Consider the following 18,369-nt stretch of genomic DNA (forward strand, 5'->3'; position numbering starts at 1 on the left):
TTGGGCAGCATCTAGGTAATGTTGGAAGAAGAAGCCCGGATTCTGCCGTTGCCCTCAGTCGGCCTGGTAGGGGCCTGGGTGTGTTCACAATGAGTGTTGAGATTCCATATGCACATGGCCTGGTGTTTTAGTGCAGGGCCGAGTCTCCACGGTTCCCACCCTAGGATGCCCTTGTGGTGGTGATCTATTCTTCGAGAGACTTGAGCAGGGCCAGACCCTTACCCCTTCCCATCCGAGTGCAACTGCTTCCCAGCTTGGAGATGGAACCTCCTTGAGGATCTCCTGGCCCCTGTGCATTACATTAGAAGCCTGTGGGGAAGGGGAAGCCGGGTGGAGGCGCAGGGCATTGGCCCATGGAGGGGGTCATATGCGACCTCTTGGTGCTGTATTGAGTCTCAGGCACTTGCTGGGAACCATTCCCATGCCCAGGGGAGTGTGGCATTAAATAGGAAATAAAAACCACCATGATGGGTTGAGACAAACTGAGAATGAAAGGGCAAAGTTTCATATTTTAGGAGCTTTAAAAGTGCTTTTTCCCTTTGGAGCTCCCCATTCTCATTTTGCTCAGGATCCTGTGGCCAGCCCTGCTTCCGGACCGGGCGACAGCCATAAGGGGGCTGATCCCAGTGACCACACGCGCTAGGGATTTGCCATCAGATCTTCCCAACCACACCTGTGAGGAACCTTGATCATTTCCATCCTGCCTCTGAGGCCCAAGCTGTGCCTCCGGTAAGTGACCAAATCGAGCCCTGATGTGAGTGTTGGCTGACCCTGGTCCTTGAGCCCCTGGCCATGAAGGCCGAGAGGAGCCTGGCGCAGTTAAGATTTTGTGGACTGAACGCACGGGCGGAGAAGCTGGATGTGGGAGCAGAAATCACGCCGTCACCTGCCTTCCGGGACTGCATTCAGGAAAGAGCCGAGCGTGAGCGCCCGACTCGAGCAGGGCCAGAGGACACGGGGGTACGTGGTCTGGCAGGGCTGGGCCTGCGGTCCTGAGTGGGCGGCAGCACGTGACCACCTGCCGCTGCAGAGCAGTGGCGAGCGCAGCCTCCCGGCTCAGCTGGCCCTTCCTCCCACGCAGGGCCTGGCCATCTTGTGCCCAACTCTGGTAAAGCACCATTTTGTTTCTGCCTCACCATTTGCTTTTCCTGTTCTTTTGCGAGCTGTTGTAGGTGGGCATATTCCCCTTTGGCTCCGGAGGGAAACGGGGGGGCCAATGCCCGGGAAGCCCGCTCACATTTCCCACGAGACCGCCCCAGATGCTTCTCCTCAGTCTTTCTTGCCCTGTCTCTGAGCATTCTACCTTGGATCCTAAATTGGGGTGCCTTCCAGCTTTTTTTTTTTTTCAAAGTGATAAAATATGGATGCGTGCCCTTTTTAAAGCTTTTATTTTAATATTATTATGACTTCCAAAACCATACAGAACATTCAGGAAATATAATCATGCTGACTTTTCACAGTAATGTGGAAGGGGTTATATGTTTGGAATTAACTCAAATTATCTGCAATTTTAATCAGGTGTTTTTTTTTTTTTTTTCACCATTCAGAGAGCAAAATTAGAATTGCCTGTGTTTGTGTTTGACAGTGTATTTGAGATAATTAAAAATTAGCCTGTGAAACCATAGAGATCTTTAGAGGAGCAGGAAGGATTTGGAGGCAGCCTTTCACTCCAGGCAAATGAACTGGACTTTTATGAGAGTAAATACGAAATCTCAATCCAGCTGCACATTTTATTAAAACTGCTAACATTTCATGGTCACCTCTGCTTAGCCGGCCACCTTCCGGAATAGTCACCCCTGGCCGTATCTTATTAGCAACCTGCAAGAAAATAACTAAAAATAATCGGCTGTTGAAAAGATTATTTAAGCCTCTAAGAAATGCATCTTGATGACTGTGCGTGACTGTGTGCTGGCTGCGCTCTCCTCCGTCCTGCCTCCAGCCCGGCTCCACTTCTCGGCTGCTGCTTTAAGACCGCAGAGCGCCCCAGCGGCCAGAGGCAGGGGAGGGGGTCCCCGCTCGCCTCCGCGCCGCTCGCTCGCTCGCTCGCTCGCCCCGCGCCCGCCCGCCCGCCTCCCAGGCAGGGAAGGTTAGCGAGGATCACTGCGACTCGGGCCGCGCCAGAGGAAAGATGAGCCTGCCCGCCCGCCTGCTGCCTGGATGTGGAGGCTGAGGGCTGGCGCACGGGAGGCCGCTTGCTGCGCATTCGGGGCGCCGGGTGCCCGGGATGAGCTCACGCCCGCGTCTGCGGCTCTGTCCACCTGCCGACCTGCCGGCGGCCCCCTGAGCTGACGGCGCACCTGGGCTGCAGCCCCGCCGGCCCGCTCTGGCCGCAGCGTTGGGCGCGGCGCCCGGGAGCAGGTGTGCAGGAGCGCAGCGCGCGGCGAGCGCAGCCCTCGCCCCGGAGCCCGGCCGCGCCGCGTGCCCGGGCGGCTCGGCAGCAGCGGCGGCGGCGGCGGCGGCGGCGGCGGGCGGGCGGCGGCCCCCGGGCAGGTGGCGAGCGAGCGGAGCCGGGCGGAGCGCGGGGGGCGAGGCCGGCGCGTCGCTCGCGGGAGGCCGGGGAGCAGCAGGGGCATGTGGATACTGGCTCTCTCCTTGTTCCAGAGCTTCGCTAATGGTGAGCCTTTCGGTTTGTGAATTCAGAATTTCATGGCTTGTATGGACCGGAGTGTGGGGGCATTGGATGCATGGGTGAAGTCTTTCCCTTCTGCTCCCCCCATCTGGGCTTAAATTGTCATGCGTTTCTTTCTTCCTTTTTTTTTTTTTTTTTAAATATTATTTTTATTTCTTTGGGGAGGAGAGGAGGCAATGTAGAGAGGCCGGGAGGGAAAAATTGCTCTGTAATCATTTAAAGGAGCTTACCTAGCAAAGTGACGGCTCGGAGCTAACTCCAGTACTAGACAGCTACCTCATTCAGAATAAACCAGGTTTGGCGAGAGGAGGAGAAACCAGGGAGATCGCCGCTTGCTTTGACATATTACAACCTCAAAGGGACATGACATTCCGAGTGTGGGCAGGTGGAGGGTCAATTAAGAACACTTGCTTTCGCATTCAGAGCTTTTTGAGCTTATAAAAGATGGGTTTTAAATCTGCTACAATTCATCCCCGGCAGCAATGAAGCCTTCAAGAAAGCTCCGTCCTTTCCCCCCCCCACCTCCCCAGCCTTCCGGGGTACTACATATTCCTCACAGTCATTTATGTAAAAATATGCACTCCTAAGCATGACATCATCTGAGATGTTGACAAATTTTTAAAAACACCTGTACAGTTGTACAGATGACATCAGTGACTATCGTAAATAGCATTCCTTTCCTCGCGCCTGTCAATATTGCATTTTGAAATGCTTTCTTCCTGGGGATGTGCAAAGCTATCGCTCTTGCCTGAGTCAGACCCAATTAGTAAGTGTGATTGCACCTTAGGTCGCCTGTCACGGCGTACATATGAACTCACATGTATGAATGGCTTCTTCTCATTTGGGAACTGCGGGGGTGGGGGGGATCGTCATCATTCGGCATTGCTTGGGAGTAGCTAGCTGCAGCCTAAATTCCCAATTCAAATTTTGGATCACCAATCTGCATGAAATGTATGACTTGCTGACAGTTAAAATTAAACCATTAAGCAGAATCCCCTACCCAGGAGAGAGAGAGAGAGAGAGAGGAGAGGGAGAGAGGGAGAGCGCGTGTGGGGGTGGGGTGGGGGTGGGAGGGAGGAAATCTCGCCCTGGTGAGAAAATGCCAGAAGCCAAGGGGAGGCTCTGAGATTTTCTTGGAAGATGCACAGGGAAGCTCTGAGTGTTAGCTGCACAGGGGTGCATTTTCTTTGCCTATCTAGATAGCATCCTCAGAATCATCACACTGACAGGCCAAAGGAAACGCATAAACTTTGTAAAATTTAAAAAAAAAATGATGACTAAGAAAAGGTGGAGCTGAAAGGAGGCGCTCCTGAAATTAACATGGCAGTGATGCTTCGCTCTCTAATATAACCTAAAGAGGAGTGTTCAGAACTTTCATTTGGAGGTTTCCCAGCAGGAGAGATTCGCAACAAGTTCTGACATGACCCCATCTTTCCCAGAGGGCACTCTACCTCTTCCGCAGCCTCCTGGGAATTTACCTTGGGGGAGAGATCTGCTGTAGCTAATGTGTGGTGATGCACCAGGAAGGTTGGCCCTTTACGCTGCTCTGCTAATGTGAGCCCGGAGAAGACGCAAAAATCACATCCATCTCTCCCATGTCTCCAAGCCTTGATGGCCTGTCTCACCTGTCAGGGCATACATCTCTGGACTCCTTAGAAAGGCCGGGATCACAGGAGGAAATGAAATCTCCATCCTGTTGGGAAGTCCGTGTTTCAGGATGACGGAATCAGTTCCCATTTTACAGTTTCATGGTTAGAGGTGACAAAAATCGTATGGGAGAATTTCTGGTACTGTCTCTGATCCAGGATGCTGTGAGTGTGTGTGACTTAAAAAAAAAATAATTTTTGTACTAAAAGAATCATAAGGGAATCAGAGAGTGAGAAATTGTGTAAAACCTCAAATATTCTACATGGAAAATATATGCAAAGAATTTGTCTGTGCATATTTATGAGCACTCTCTCCTTTTTTCCCTTGAGCATCATCTTCTTACACCTTTTTCAAGACCTTGAAAGTTGATTGATAAGCACTATTATTGGGACTGCAATGAACACAGGTAGATGTTACAGTATAAGCTGATATGCAAATGCATATTTTACATGGCTGTGTTGTGTGGCCTGATGCTATCTAACAGAAGGCTATGGAACTCTTTTATATAAAAATGGCCCTCTCTTTATATGACCAAGCATTAAAAAAAAAATTAAAAAAAGAAAGGCTCGACTGTAGAGCTCTGGGCTCTTTCATTTTGGAGGGGAGGGAATTAGCTTTAAAGAGTTTCTCAATGAATGATGTTCAATGCCTGCCGTGCAAAGGATCATAAAATATATGGTCATGTGAAAATAGACTAAGGGTCCAATTTGGAATGCTGTCTGTTCATAGGACCACATTTCAAAAATGTGAAATCAGATGGTTCTTACCTATCTGAATGAGACTTGAGGGGGAAAGAAATATTTCAACAACTGTCGTAGTTTGATCTACCTTAATTCTGAAAAATTCCCGAATGTGTGTGATGAAAGATCTATGAGTTCTAATACCTAAGCTGATGACCGCGAGGCCTCAAACAGCAAAAATGTCTGACATGATTTAAAAAAAAAATCTATTTGTAACAGATTAGGCAGTTTGATATGTGGGGGTGCTAACAAAATAAGAACCCCACTTGGGCATCTGCGTTTTCATAGTGGGCAAGAGCATTTTTTCCCACTGATGTAATGGGATGTACATTTATTTCTTAATAAGAGCGTGGTTGCTGGGCAGGCTGGAGACAGGGTTTTGGGTGACAAATAGAAATGAGAAGACCGTCCCTTCATGGGTTAAACCCTTGAATGAAATACCTCACCTGATCAGGTCCTGTCATCATGTTTAAAGCAGTCAACGTGTTCTGCAGTGTTCTGGAAATATTCACGGGAGACCTTCAGTTACAGTGCAAGGCATCGGGGTCCGTGAATGTGGAGAGACATATCCACACACATGTCCCTGGATGGCTCTTCAGGGCAGGATCAGGCTGCATTGTGTTTAAGCACAATTTCTCCTGGTTTTAACCCCACTGAGCACCTTCGAGTCTAAGATTCTGTTAAAAGCATAGACAGGCCTCTGGATAAGCAGAATGAGGAACAGTAAGCATATTTATTACACAGAATACATTTTTTGACAGTATCTTTGCATCTCTATGTACACACATGTCCCTGACCTCTTCTCCTGAGCCATGGGATCTTGACCTTTGCTGCTTTGCTGTTTTCCTGAAGCTCGTGGGGCTTAGAGAAGGTAGGAGGTGGGAGGGAGACAGGTGTTCTCAGCGTGGAGGTGGGGTGTCCGCCCCTTTCCGGCCTCACCAGTTCATCTCGGCAGGGTATCCCACACTGCAAACTGGATGTTTTATTTAAATTTAGGAGTAGACCTTGGTGAGTACAAATGCACCTTGAGGGCTTTTAAAATGACTTATTTTATTCCTGTAAATACACACAAGTGAACAGGATCATTAGGTGAATAATTTCAGGGCCTCCTGCCCTCCTCTCCCTCCCGTGTTTTTATTAAGCAGATTCCAATTCTATCTCAACATTTCAGAGCTCACCTGAAATTTCTAGCTCTCTTAAGCTGTGTGCCCCTGCCAGATGCCCTCTGTAGGAAAACAAAATGCCACGCAGACCTTTAATAAATGCCAAGAAGAGCTCTACTTCTTGACTCCCTCCTGTAGGCTCCTTGGCGTGACCACCGTTCAGTGCTGCCTCAGGGAATCAGGGACCCGCTGGGCAGAATGGGGACAATATACAGCGTGCTGGTGGGGGAAACAATTTTGACCCCCCACAAATTGCCAATCTAAATGCCTAATTCCTGGACCTCCACGTAGCTCTCCAAGTGTTTTATCAAGGACGTGTCTGGGATGAGATGCGGTGATGATTTCCTGAAGGGACTCATGCAATGTGCATTGAGACTCGGTGTGGAATTTTGGGCTAAGAGAGAGAAGAAGAAGAGAGAGAGATGGAGAAGGTCGTTTTATAAGGAAGGACCTATGAGCACTGCAGGAGGCTGGTATTTATGTCTGAAAAATTTAAGGTTGGATTTCTCAGTGGCTGCATTTGCAAAATCAATGGCATCCAAGTTTCCCCGAATTAGCTGAATTCTAGGGGTGAGGTTTGAACGTGCCTCATCAGTAACTGGCAGGCGGGGGAACGAGACATGGAGGCTTGGCTCAGGCAGGGTACTGAGTAGCATTTCCTTGGTTTCCTTGGTTTGTCCGGGGATCGGGTGCCCGGGCAGAGCTGGCGGGGCCGGGGCGTTCTCCAGGACAGCCGCGTCGGGGCATTTTCCCGGGTGCCGGGCCGCACACTGGCCCTCGGAGGCCGGCTCCGTCGCCGGCCTAGGAGACGGAGAGGTGGTGTTACCTGCATGTCAATTGTGTCCCTGCCGTAGGACACTAGTGGGCGGCAAACCTCGCCAGACTGGTGCAGCCGGCCTTCAGCAGAGCGGCGAGCCCCCGCCTCCGGGAAGCGCGGCTGTGCTGCGTGCGGCGATCGGAAGCTCGCCTCCCCACGACCGCTCCAGTCCCAGGGCCCAGACTCCGCGGTGGCTCCGTGCACGGGTCCGGGAGTGGCGCGAAGGCCGGGGGCAGGCAGGCAGCGGCCGGCCGTCTTTGTTTCCAATTTTACGATGGAGGACCCGGCTCTCATCACTGTTTTGAGACCTAGAAGGTGCACAGAAAGGAAGGTGCATTTGCATAGCCCCTTCCAAACTGGCGGGGGAGCCCGGCCCAGGCGCGTGTGCGTCTCCTCTTGGAGGTGGCAGCTCCAGGAGCAGCCCCGCGCCTGATTGGCTGACCTTCCAATGTCATTCCAAGAGGCGCTGCTGGCTTCTCCTCCTGCTGATGGTGACAGGGGTGATGCTGCCGCTCCCGCGCCTCTGCAGTCCGTCTGTCTCCCTGCCACGCAGGGCTCTGCGGCCAGGGGTCCCCTCCCCGCTCCCCCAGGCAGATTGGCCAGCACCTGTTCCCCTGGGCCGGTGTTAACGTTTCCCCTCCGGGAGTAATGGGCACAGAAATTCCCATCTTCTACGTCCCCCCCCCCCAATATTTGTGTTCTTGTTAATGTTTCGAATAGAAGAAAATTCGAAGTTGGCTTTCCCTCCCTGAATTTATGGGTTAAGATAAGACGGTGGGAATGGAAGATTCCAGCAGCCCGACTTGTACTCAGTTCTGGAGCAGGACTTCTGCAGGCGACACTCTCCACCAGGGGGGCCGGAGGGAAGTACCGTGGGGCAGACAGATTAGATCACTGTTCCGTGGCTCAGAGGTTAGCTAGCTTCCCGTCAGGACGCTGGGCTGGGCTGGATTCAGACACCTGCTCTGCCAGATTAGGCCCCCACGTTATGCTCTGTCATGGAACCGTGGCCATTGCTTTGGCAGTGTCTAGGGCAGTCCATCACTGTTCATGTCTTTGGCGCTTATTTGACTGCTGGCTGTCCCCCTCTCTAGAAAGGAAGGTCCGCCGTTTAGACCCACTGTGCAGAGAGCAGGCATGGAGTAAGGGGAGAGGGATGTTGGCTGACCGAGTGACTGAAGACGAATGAGGATGACCGACAGGCCCCTCCTTCCCCCCCCCTCTCTCCCACCCCCACCTCCCCCATCCCTGAGACCATGGTGAGGAAGGAACATAAGCGACTGTTAGATTCCTTGTCTCCTGCCGTCTCGTTCTGACTCACGGATTTGATGGCTGTACAAGCGTTTATTTGCTAGAAATGCTTCTGGGGCATTTTCCACTCTTTCCCCAAAGGGATTCACATTTAGAATAAGCGCTGGGACTCCACACTGGGCCATTATGGTGGTACAGTCGCTTTGGGTGCTCTTCCTGATGTGGACTGGGTCAAATGTCACAGAAAGTAAGTCCACAACACACCAACCCCGGTGTTCTCAAGTACGTGCTAAGCGCAGGACTCAGAAATCCTATACAATCACCGCCCTGCCATGTTCCAAAAACCAGTCAGAAACATGAAATCAAACAGAGGTTTCCCTGGGGATTCTTGGAAATTTATTTCTTCACCGAAGAGCCACCCGGGACATCAAAACAAAGCTCAGTTTCTTAGGCCTTAATTGTCTTAAAAAAAAAAAAATCGCATTACTATATTTTTTCTTAAGTATCCCATTGATTTATGAGTTTCTCAGCGTTATCTTTCTTTCTCATTTTGCAACAAAGCGGAACCAAATGTAAAAGTTGATTCCTTCATCAAAGTACCATGAAAGGAATGTGTTTTATTCATCATTGAAACTTCAACTTTTGTTTCAATACAAAAATCAGATTAGGTGTCAAAATTTATAATATTTACTATCTTTTGATATTTGATGATCTGTATTTCTGTGTTGATTTTCAATAATTACGATATTTTTATTTATTTATTTACAAAATAATTACGGTATTTTTAAAAAAGTCACTCGGCTGGGTGAATTTTTGGTCTCGAAGCCCCCTGGAATGTGTAAATATATGCTTTGGTTTAGCAGTGAGGGGAGGAACAGAGTTGACAAGATATTTGTTGAAAGTAGAGGAAGGAAGGCTCTCCTGCTCAGACAGACAGAGTGACGGACATTAATAAATCTTACCCGCATCCCTATTAAAGTTATTTTTACACAGACAACAGTGAGTGAGATTTAAGAGTGAGCAAGCAGTGCTATTTATAGAACGCCGTTTTTAAATGCAGCGGTTGAGACAGTGGAAGAAAGAATGGAAAAATGCGAGAGATCACCTCCATAACGAATGCTGGCTTCCCCTAACTCCCTGGCACCATACAGAACTTTTGGAGGAGACAAAAAAGGCATACCAACCCTTCCTGAGGTCCTGAGAAATCGCTGGGGACACTGCAGAATGTTCTAGAAATGCTCTCTGAGTTGAAGTCTGTGTCTGACTTGGATGTGGGGTAGGGAGCTGGTGTATGTATTGTTTGGAAACTGGACCTGGGTAGGTCAGGGGAGGGTGTGGAGAGTGCTGCGTGGCCACAGAGCCTCGCTGGGCAGCACCCACCGCTGCTCTGGGAGTCAGCCACAGACAGTGGGAGGGCTGAGGCTGCCCGCACGTTTGCAGCAGAGCAAGTACTGAGAGAGGGGTTCAAACTTAGGCTCTTGTAAGATCACAGTCTCCTCCATGTTAATCGGTGACTAAATTCTGTAGATTTAACTTGTTCCATCCGCTCTTCTAGATGGGTAGGCCAGATGGGCGGGCCAAGTCGCCACAGGCTGCTTGATTGACATAAATGCTACCGGACAAAGAAAAGAGAACACACCTGCTCTTAACAATGAACTAGTTTCCCTTCCTAGCTAGCACTGCATCTGTTCCTTGTTACACTTTGGTTTACTAGTCTCAAGTGGGCCTTATTTTCTACTAAGAGTAGGACTCTTGAATTTGTATGGAATCAAATGAATTGTATGCTGGTGTACGGGTTGGCGATCTGAACAAAAGCCATGTCCTAACCTACCTCTGAGCACGGACGCTGTGAAAAGCATTTGCCTTTCGTCTTGTGAGGATGCATCTGTAAAATGGGCCATTTTGTGGCCAGCCTCTCCAGACTGGAATGCACACGTTTGCTGAGGTGGCGGAAAGGTTGTAAACTATTTAATTACTGAGTTTGATTGACGTGAGCCTTGCCTCTTTTTCTTTTTTTTTTTTTTAATTTTATTTATTTATTTGTCAGAAAGAAAGAGATAGTGCACAAATAGAGGGAGAATTAGGCTTCCCACTGAGCAGGGAGCCTGATGCAGGGCTCGACCCCAGGACCCTGGGATCGTGACCTGAGCTGAAGGCATATGTTTAAATGACTGAGCCACCCAGGTGTTCTGAACCTTACCTCTTTTCATATTGAAATGAGAAACCAGGAAATAGTTTTAGCTTCATTTTACACAGAATTTAAACAATTCTTATCTGCTGTGCACAAACATACTGAAAGTTTAGAGTTCTTTTTTCTAGGCACCTGAACTCTCAAATTACTGGACATTTCTGTAAAACCTATAGCGGTGATAACACTCTCTGAAGATCCCAATGACCTCAGGGTCTCCAGGGGCCCTCCACACCCTCAGGGACCTCTGTGAGGATCACATCCAGCTGGAACTGTAACCCCCAGCAGATAGGATGCTTGCCGAGGTGACCTGTGTCACACACTGAGGAGCCGGGCTCTGTGAAATGGCCGATGGCAGCGGAGACCCTCACCATCCACACTTTCTCCTAACAGTGAGCAAAGCGTGGACGTTCCTCATGAAATCCCTGCTTCCTCACTCACTGATGGACCTTCAGGGCAATGGCAAGATTTCTGTGATTATGTCCTAGGACAGAAACAAAGTCAGAAGATAATTAGAACCACTGCAGTCCTGTGCGTTTTTAAATTTTATCCCCCCTCCCATTTTTTTTTTTTTTTTTCTACATAAAGGACCTGAGTTATGCTGTGGAAACTTTTGAGTAAACACATTTTCTCATTAGAGAGACCCGAGATTCATCTCTTCTCTCCACTGTGGCCTGATTTGATCTTGGGTTCCCACAGGACCCCAGAAACTCCAAATCCCAGTCTGCTTAATTACACTGTTTATTTCTTAATATTGGCTGTGGAGCATTTTTAATAACCGATTTGTAGCTGCCCGGGGAAGAAAGAACAATGCTTTGTAATATTACATGTGAGACTTCAGGGGTGAGCTGAAGACCCCTGACTGCAACATGGGCAACTTGACACCAGCCGGGGGGGGGTGTCCCTGAGTGATTTTCCACTTATCCTATAGCTGGTCATTGCAGTTCCTGCAAAGGGTAGTCGCTGGCCACTCTGGCCATTGGACAAGAAATGCATAGCAAATGTGAAATGCTCCCTAAGGGAAAGAATTATTCTTTCATAAATTATTCAGGTTGGTGATACCTAGGTTAGCAGCTCCTATCAGGTACCTTGACATGAGCATGGAAAGCAAGTGGGATGGTTAGTTACCCGACACGTGCGTGCGTGTTCAGACTCCTCCAGATCAACACCTATTACATCTTTCGTGCCTGCTATTTTGCATAGACCTGATGGCTATTTACATAGAAAGCTGGGAAGAAACATTTTGACCTACACGTGATGTTGGTATTTGTCTTGGGCAATTACTTTGATCCGTGGTTCATTTGTGTCTTCCTCCTTTGGTCTCACGTCTCCACCCCCCACTTATTATTTATGGTCCCACGAGACCTCTCGTTCTCCCTTTTGCCTCATCACTGATGATGGGGGTGGGGGAAAATGCTGTGGGCTTTGGTGGTGCCAGGTGCTTGGAGGCAGTGGGAGTAGGGACTATGGGAAGACCAAAGATATGGAGAAAGGGGCTGCACCAGCCCCCACATCAGGGTGACAGGAACAGACGAGGAGCAAGGAGAGGCCAGCCTGCCTTTAGGCATAGTCCGTTGACACCTTGGGCCCTGTTTTGGTAATGTGCCTCTTTCTGGACCTTCTCAAGGGCACTTGTTCTCAGTGCCATGTAGGCTGGGGCAGGGGAGAAGAAGATAAGGAAATTTTTTGGAGCATTGGTCCCCTCATGAGTCACACACTGGAGATTCCGAGGCTGGCAGCGTTTTGGGAAAGGGTTCTACTCGGAAAAAGTTCCTCAGGTCTCCTTCCACTGTGTACCTTTGCCATCTCCTTCCCTGCCTCCATAGGCCCCCAACTTCGTGCAGAAGACTGAGCTCAGAGTTGTATAGTTTCCCGCCTCTGACCACCAGAAGCTCTGGTTTTGCAGCTCTGAGGTCCGCACGGTTGAGGAAACAGTCTTAGTTTTCTGATCCGGCTGCCCCATAAGCCACCTCTGGAAAAACACACATTGGAAAGGAGCTTCCTGGCCCCTGTTGGACATAGAAGGCCAGACACTGGCTAGAGAGCCAACCCAGTTTAGTTTCAAGTGGACTTCAGTTCCTGGTGAACTCTGTACTGAGCAGCGATTTACTGGCGGGATGAACATGTGTGGGGCTAGGGAGTCACTGACTATTGATTGTATGGGTTTGGGCAGGTTGGGGGAGTAAAAGCTGGAAACACGGAAGACCCTTACTTAGTGGGGGTGGGTGTGACCCCATCAGAGGCACTCCTAATTGGGATGCTAATAGCTTGGGAATCATTTGCATCTAAACATATATATGTTTGCATGTCTGTGCATGCCATTTTTTTCTTACTGGAGTTTCTTGGGTGTTCTGGTTTATTGCCAACATGTGCTTTGCTTTGGGGCCTGGTTCCCTTTTGTTTTGTCACATTGAACCCTTCCTTGCCAGCAGCCGGAGTCCTAGCAGGGAAGCCCTTTGATACCTACATGTGGTGCCATGGCTCCAAGCAGGAAGCCGACAGCGCGGACCCGAGTGGGTGACATATATATAGATTGCCCATCTATCTTGGGAGATGAGCGAGGGCAGATTGAGACAGGAGAGGAAAACGGATCTGTTGGCAGCTTGAGGTTTTGCTTTGGTCCCAACCCAGGAACATGACATACGCCTTCATTCAAATATCGGTGCTCAAGCTCCTTCCAAAGTCAGATAAAACCACTTGGGGATCTTTTGCTCTTTTGGGTTTTCTTGGTCTCTGCCTCCTCCTTTGAGGCGGATGACCTCAAACCGACTGTGTTTATCATAGGAAGCGTGCGCCGTCATCCCACGTTCTCACGAGAAGAGAAAGTGGTGGATCAGGACATATGTGCATTTTTAGACCTTGTCACATGTATGCTAAAATCAAGGACAATTACTAGTGGCAGAATAATCCTTTCAAAACACTGTGTCCTTGATTTTTGAACTAAAATAGACTTGAATATGTGCTGGAGAGAGGCCTAAATTCAGAGCCTTAAAAAATATCCTTTTGTGTCCTGAGATCTTATTTTAGAGAATATTAAAAATAACTTTCCCTCCCAGGCATCTTAAACAAGTTTGATGTTATAATGCTTTGGCGATTTTATTGTGATTCACCGCAGAGATCATCTTTCAGAGCGGCTGTTTTGATATTTAGCTTTAGAAGAAAACGGTATGAAAGGCATTGCAGGCTGAAGAAATGTGATTTCTGCTTACTCAGAACTCCAGGAATTAGGGGAGACCCCGTTTCTTTGCAACAATAGGCTCCTACTCCTACGTCCCTTTAAAAGGGGGGCATTGTGCTAGGAAGTCAGCCGCTCTGCCGAGGGAGTTCGCAGAAGATCTCGTCGAAAACAGCTCCTAGTCTCTCTCTGATCTGGAGTTCTCGAAACCGCTGCAGTTTGTACAGACTGTTCTCTTTAAAATTTCTCTCCGGCGTAGGTCACTCTCTTTTGATCTCTCCCCCACGGGAAGGGCATAAATATTTCCATCATCAAGTTTAATGACCTGCAAGAGACGCACGAGTCATTGTAAACGGTTAAACACTTTCCTTAGAAGAAATACAAATGAGAGCTTGTGTGACTCAAATTTATTATTAGAGTAAATCACCTTAACCCGTAGAAAATATTTATTACATGCCGCAGTTAAGTGTGGAGTGTTTCCTCCTTCGGTTCCTGGCACCTGCCTCCCCCGCAAGTGTGAGCATCCTTCGAGCCGGGGTGTCTAATGACCCAGCTGCCCAGGGCCGTGCGGGGAGTCCCCCCTGCAGTGGAGATGGGTTTGCTGGGAGCACAGCGCTTTCTGCCCTTGTCTCTTGTCATTCCTTTCACCTTCCTCTCTCTTTCCTTGGAAACTGGAGCAAATCTCTGAGCCTCCATGCGCACAGGAGAGGGAAGAGAGCTGTATGGCCCCAGGGTCTGAGGCCTCCTTTGGTTCCACTGATTCCCTGGGGCGGGGGCAGGGGCGGGGTGTTCTTACATGGGCAGGTGGAGGTATGTGGTGATCCTTCAGCTGAAGCCTGGATGCAAGGGACAGGGTCCTTTCAGCCTGTGGGGAGCCCCCTCGGGGGTGCCCATGGAAGTCTGGAGATCTTTGCATCGGGGGAAGCGGGTGTTTAGATAATTGTCTGGAGGGTCCAGGCATTGGTATCCTGGGTTCTTGTGAGCTCTAAAAAGAGCCATGAGACAGAAAGGAAACTCTGCAGCTATTATTTGAGGCTCATTATTTTTGGCAGATGGAAGTAAAAGACTTCCCCTCCCCCGCGCCCTCTTATGATCTGATCATTTTGAAAAAGGGTAGGATCTTGACAAATGGTGGTCTTCCGTGAATTTAGTGGTTCTAACCAAGGGCAATTTCACTGCACCTCCCCCCCTCCCACAAGGTGACAATGGGCCCCGTCTGGAGACATTTTCAGTTGTCACAGTTCTCGTAGGGGAGGGGTGCCGCTGGCCCCAGGGATATCGCCCACCGTCCCCCAATGTGCAGGACAGACACCCCTCCTCCCCAGTGATAAACAGTTATCTGGTCCAAGATGTCAGTCGTGAGTGACCCTGAGTTAAATAGTGTGGGGCTCAGTTCCTACACAGGAATATCAGGTTTGTGCTTCTCTGTGGGTGCTGAGGCGGCCCGGGAGAGATGGCAGAGGAAGACGCTCTGAATCTCAGTTGTAACTCCTGGGCTGCTAAATTCATCACTGCTGATACTTGCTGTCGATTAAGCTTGATTTACTGTTTGCTTCTAATTTTTTTACACAGAAAAAGAGGAAATCCAAACCGTATCCCCTTTCAGGCCAAGTCACTGAGAACAGGAGTGCTGAGGTGTTCCTCCAGGCCTCTTTCCCCCCTCAAGTGATTATGCTAATTAGTGTTTGATCAGATGATTAAATTATAATTCGATTAATCCTGCGTGCAAAGCGCTCGGAATGCATTTCTCTCGCCTGGTTACGCTGTGCCTGGAGTGCCCTGTTCTGCTGGCTGATGGAGGCCTGCTCTCCCTGAAGATGTGGATTTCTGTTTTCAAAGCCCTGCAGAGCCTTTGTTGCATGATACCAGGGACAGGGGATATTTCTATAACCCATTCTCCCAGGCAGGGGCTGGGCTGCAGAAGCCTCTGGGAGACGTGGAAACCCTACTTAGGAAGCACCAATTATTTGAAGACATAGGATGTGGGGAAACCCTCGAAGGGCAGGGAGCACCCCTGCCCGCCGGGAGAGGTCTATGGGGCTCTCAAGGCCACTAGGCCCGCCTTTGGCCCCAGAAGGCACCTTCCCTGCTGCCTTCCTACCAGTCTGAGGGGCACGTGAGTTGCCTGTATGTACACTGGTCGTGGAGCCGTGTTCTCTGTGTTTATTTCAAGTGTGTATTTCCTGAAAACGGTGTTGTGTGTTTCCGTTTTTAATATGGCTTAAGGTGGTGGTGTTCATCACGGCCTGCTTTTCCATGCCTGGACTTCCATGTAGGTGACTTGGAGGTGTGCCGAATGAAGGCTTGCGAAATGCCCTGTGCTGGGAGGAACTTGAGATGTGTTGGAAACAGCGTGAACGGATTTCACCTCTGGGACGAGAGGTTCTCATGGGTCACTTTGTGGTTCCAGGAACGCAGCGGTGGTGGGATCTCGCTTTCCTTGTCCTTTTCTTCTCCCTTCACGTTTTCGTATTGCTGGTTGTCTGGTTACTAGAAACATCACTATTTAGGATATGCTTTTTTTTTTTTTTTTTTCCTCTTCAAAATACCTGTGTTTGGATCTGGCTGGATATTGTGACATTTGCGTTTAAGAACAGACCAGAAGATTGAAGAGGTTGCTTCTTCGACCTCAGCTGCAGCAACATCTTCCTAGGAACATCGCCAAAGGCAAGGGAAGCAAAGGCAAAAATGAACTTTTGGGATTTCATCAAAATCAAAAGCCTTTGCACAGCAAAGGAAACAGTTAACAAAACCAAAAGACAACTGACAGAATGGGAGAAGATATTTGCAAACGACATATCAGATAAAGGACTAGTGTCCAAAATCTATAAAGAACTTAGCAAACTCAACACCCAAAGAACAAATAATCCAATCAAGAAATGGGCAGAGGACATGAACAGACGTTTCTGCAAAGAAGACATCCAGATGGCCAACAGACACATGAAAAAGTGCTCCATATCACTCGGCATCAGGGAAATACAAATCAAAACCACAATGAGATATCACCTCACACCAGTCAGAATGGCTAAAATCAACAAGTCAGGAAATGACAGATGCTGGCGAGGATGCGGAGAAAGGGGAACCCTCCTACACCGTTGGTGGGAATGCAAGCTGGTGCAACCACTCTGGAAAACAGCATGGAGGTTCCATGCTGGAACCATGGAACCTCCATGGGTCCATGGAGGACCCAGCAATTGCACTACTGGGAATTTACCCTAAAGATACAAATGTAGTGATCCAAAGGGGCACGTGCACCTGAATGTTTATAGCAGCAATGTCCACAATAGCCAAACTATGGAAAGAACCTAGATGTCCATCAACAGATGAATGGATCAAGAAGATGAGGTATATATATACACTATGGAATACTGTGCAGCCATCAAAAGAAACGAAATCTTGCCATTTGTGACAACATGGATGGAACTACATGGGGGCTTAAGTGGGTAGGAGAAGAATCCATGAAACAAGATGGGATAGGGAGGGAGACAAACCATAAGTGACTCTTAATCTCACGAAACAAACTGTGGGTTGCTGGGGGGAGGGGGGTTGGGAGAAGGGGGGTAGGGTTATGGACATTGGGGAGGGTATGTGCTTTTGGGTAAATTGGAAGGGGAGGTGAACCATGAGAGACTATGGACTCTGAAAAACAATCTGAGGCGTTTGAAGTGGCGGAGGGGTGGGAGGTTGGGGTACCAGGTGGTGGGTATTATAGAGGGCATAGCTTGCATGGAGCACTGGGTGTGGTGAAAAAATAATGAATACTGTTTTTCTGAAAATAAATAAATTGGAAAATAAATAAATAAATAAATAGTCATTAAAAAAAAAAAAAACAGACCAGAAGATGATCCCTGTGTCATCTGTCCCACACATACCTTGTCCTGAGAACTGCTGGGCCCACAGAACTAATAACATAGGGTCTAAATGCCTACTTAGATTTTCCCTTCTCTCCTACTCTGAGAAGTGGGCACTATCACTTCCAAAGGAGTTTATTTATTTATTTAAGTAGAGAGCACAAGTGGGGTGAGGGGCAGAGGAAGAGGGAGAATCTCAAGCAGACACCCCCCCACTCTCAACTCCAATGAGTGTGGAGCCCAATGCAGGGCTCCATCTCCGTCATGATCCTGCGGTCACCTCACTCATGACCCCGAGGTCATGACCTGAGCCAAAATCAGGAGCTGGACTCTCAACCGACTGAGCCACCCCGGGGGCCTCGTGTGCCGAATCATTTGTAAGAGAGTACAAGCTCTTGATTTTCTTTGAAGAATAGCATTCTACTTGGAATTCTTCCCATAAAAAATAAAAAAAAAAAATGAAAGGAAGAGGAAACTCACATTTACCAAGCATCTGGGGCATGCAGGCCCTTGGCTCACTGTCTTACGCACATTTGTCGTGTTGGTAATAAGAGTGATGACGACCTCGGTGGCCGTCACGGGTGTTGCTGATCGCTGAGATACGAGGTATGACTCGGAGGGTTTACGGTAGGGCCTGCAATGCCCGAAGCTGGAAGGCAGGCATTCTTACCTCCATTACCACTGTCAGGTGGGGTTAGACGCTGTGCTGCGGTGCACGGTCGTCAAGTGGCAGACCCGGGCCTGGGCGCAGGTCTGCGTGCAGACCCACACTGCTGCTCGGTGTCCCTGCCTCCTCAGGCGTGCGGTGGGAAAGCGCCTCCAGCGTCAGTTTCGCAGACTGAGAGACCAGGGTTTGCGGATGTTGGACCAGGGCTGTGGTCAGATGGATCCTGTCTTTCCGGGTCCCT

The 18,369-nt window shown here is 49.1% G+C and overlaps 1 protein-coding gene across 1 annotated transcript in view; it reads left to right on the forward strand.

Annotated features, from left to right (window-relative positions):
• Positions 1-2,571: 2,571 nt before the first annotated feature.
• The window catches only part of LOC122909073 (Down syndrome cell adhesion molecule-like), a 154,586-nt gene continuing 138,788 nt past the window's right edge, over positions 2,572-18,369 (forward strand). The window contains exon 1 of the mRNA XM_044252663.1: positions 2,572-2,614. Coding sequence (XP_044108598.1) covers positions 2,572-2,614 — 43 coding nt within the window. The remainder of the gene's footprint in view (positions 2,615-18,369) is intronic.

The sequence above is a fragment of the Neovison vison genome, chromosome 6, assembly GCF_020171115.1.
Source record: "Neovison vison isolate M4711 chromosome 6, ASM_NN_V1, whole genome shotgun sequence".
In the NCBI taxonomy this organism is placed as follows: Eukaryota; Metazoa; Chordata; class Mammalia; order Carnivora; family Mustelidae; genus Neogale; species Neogale vison.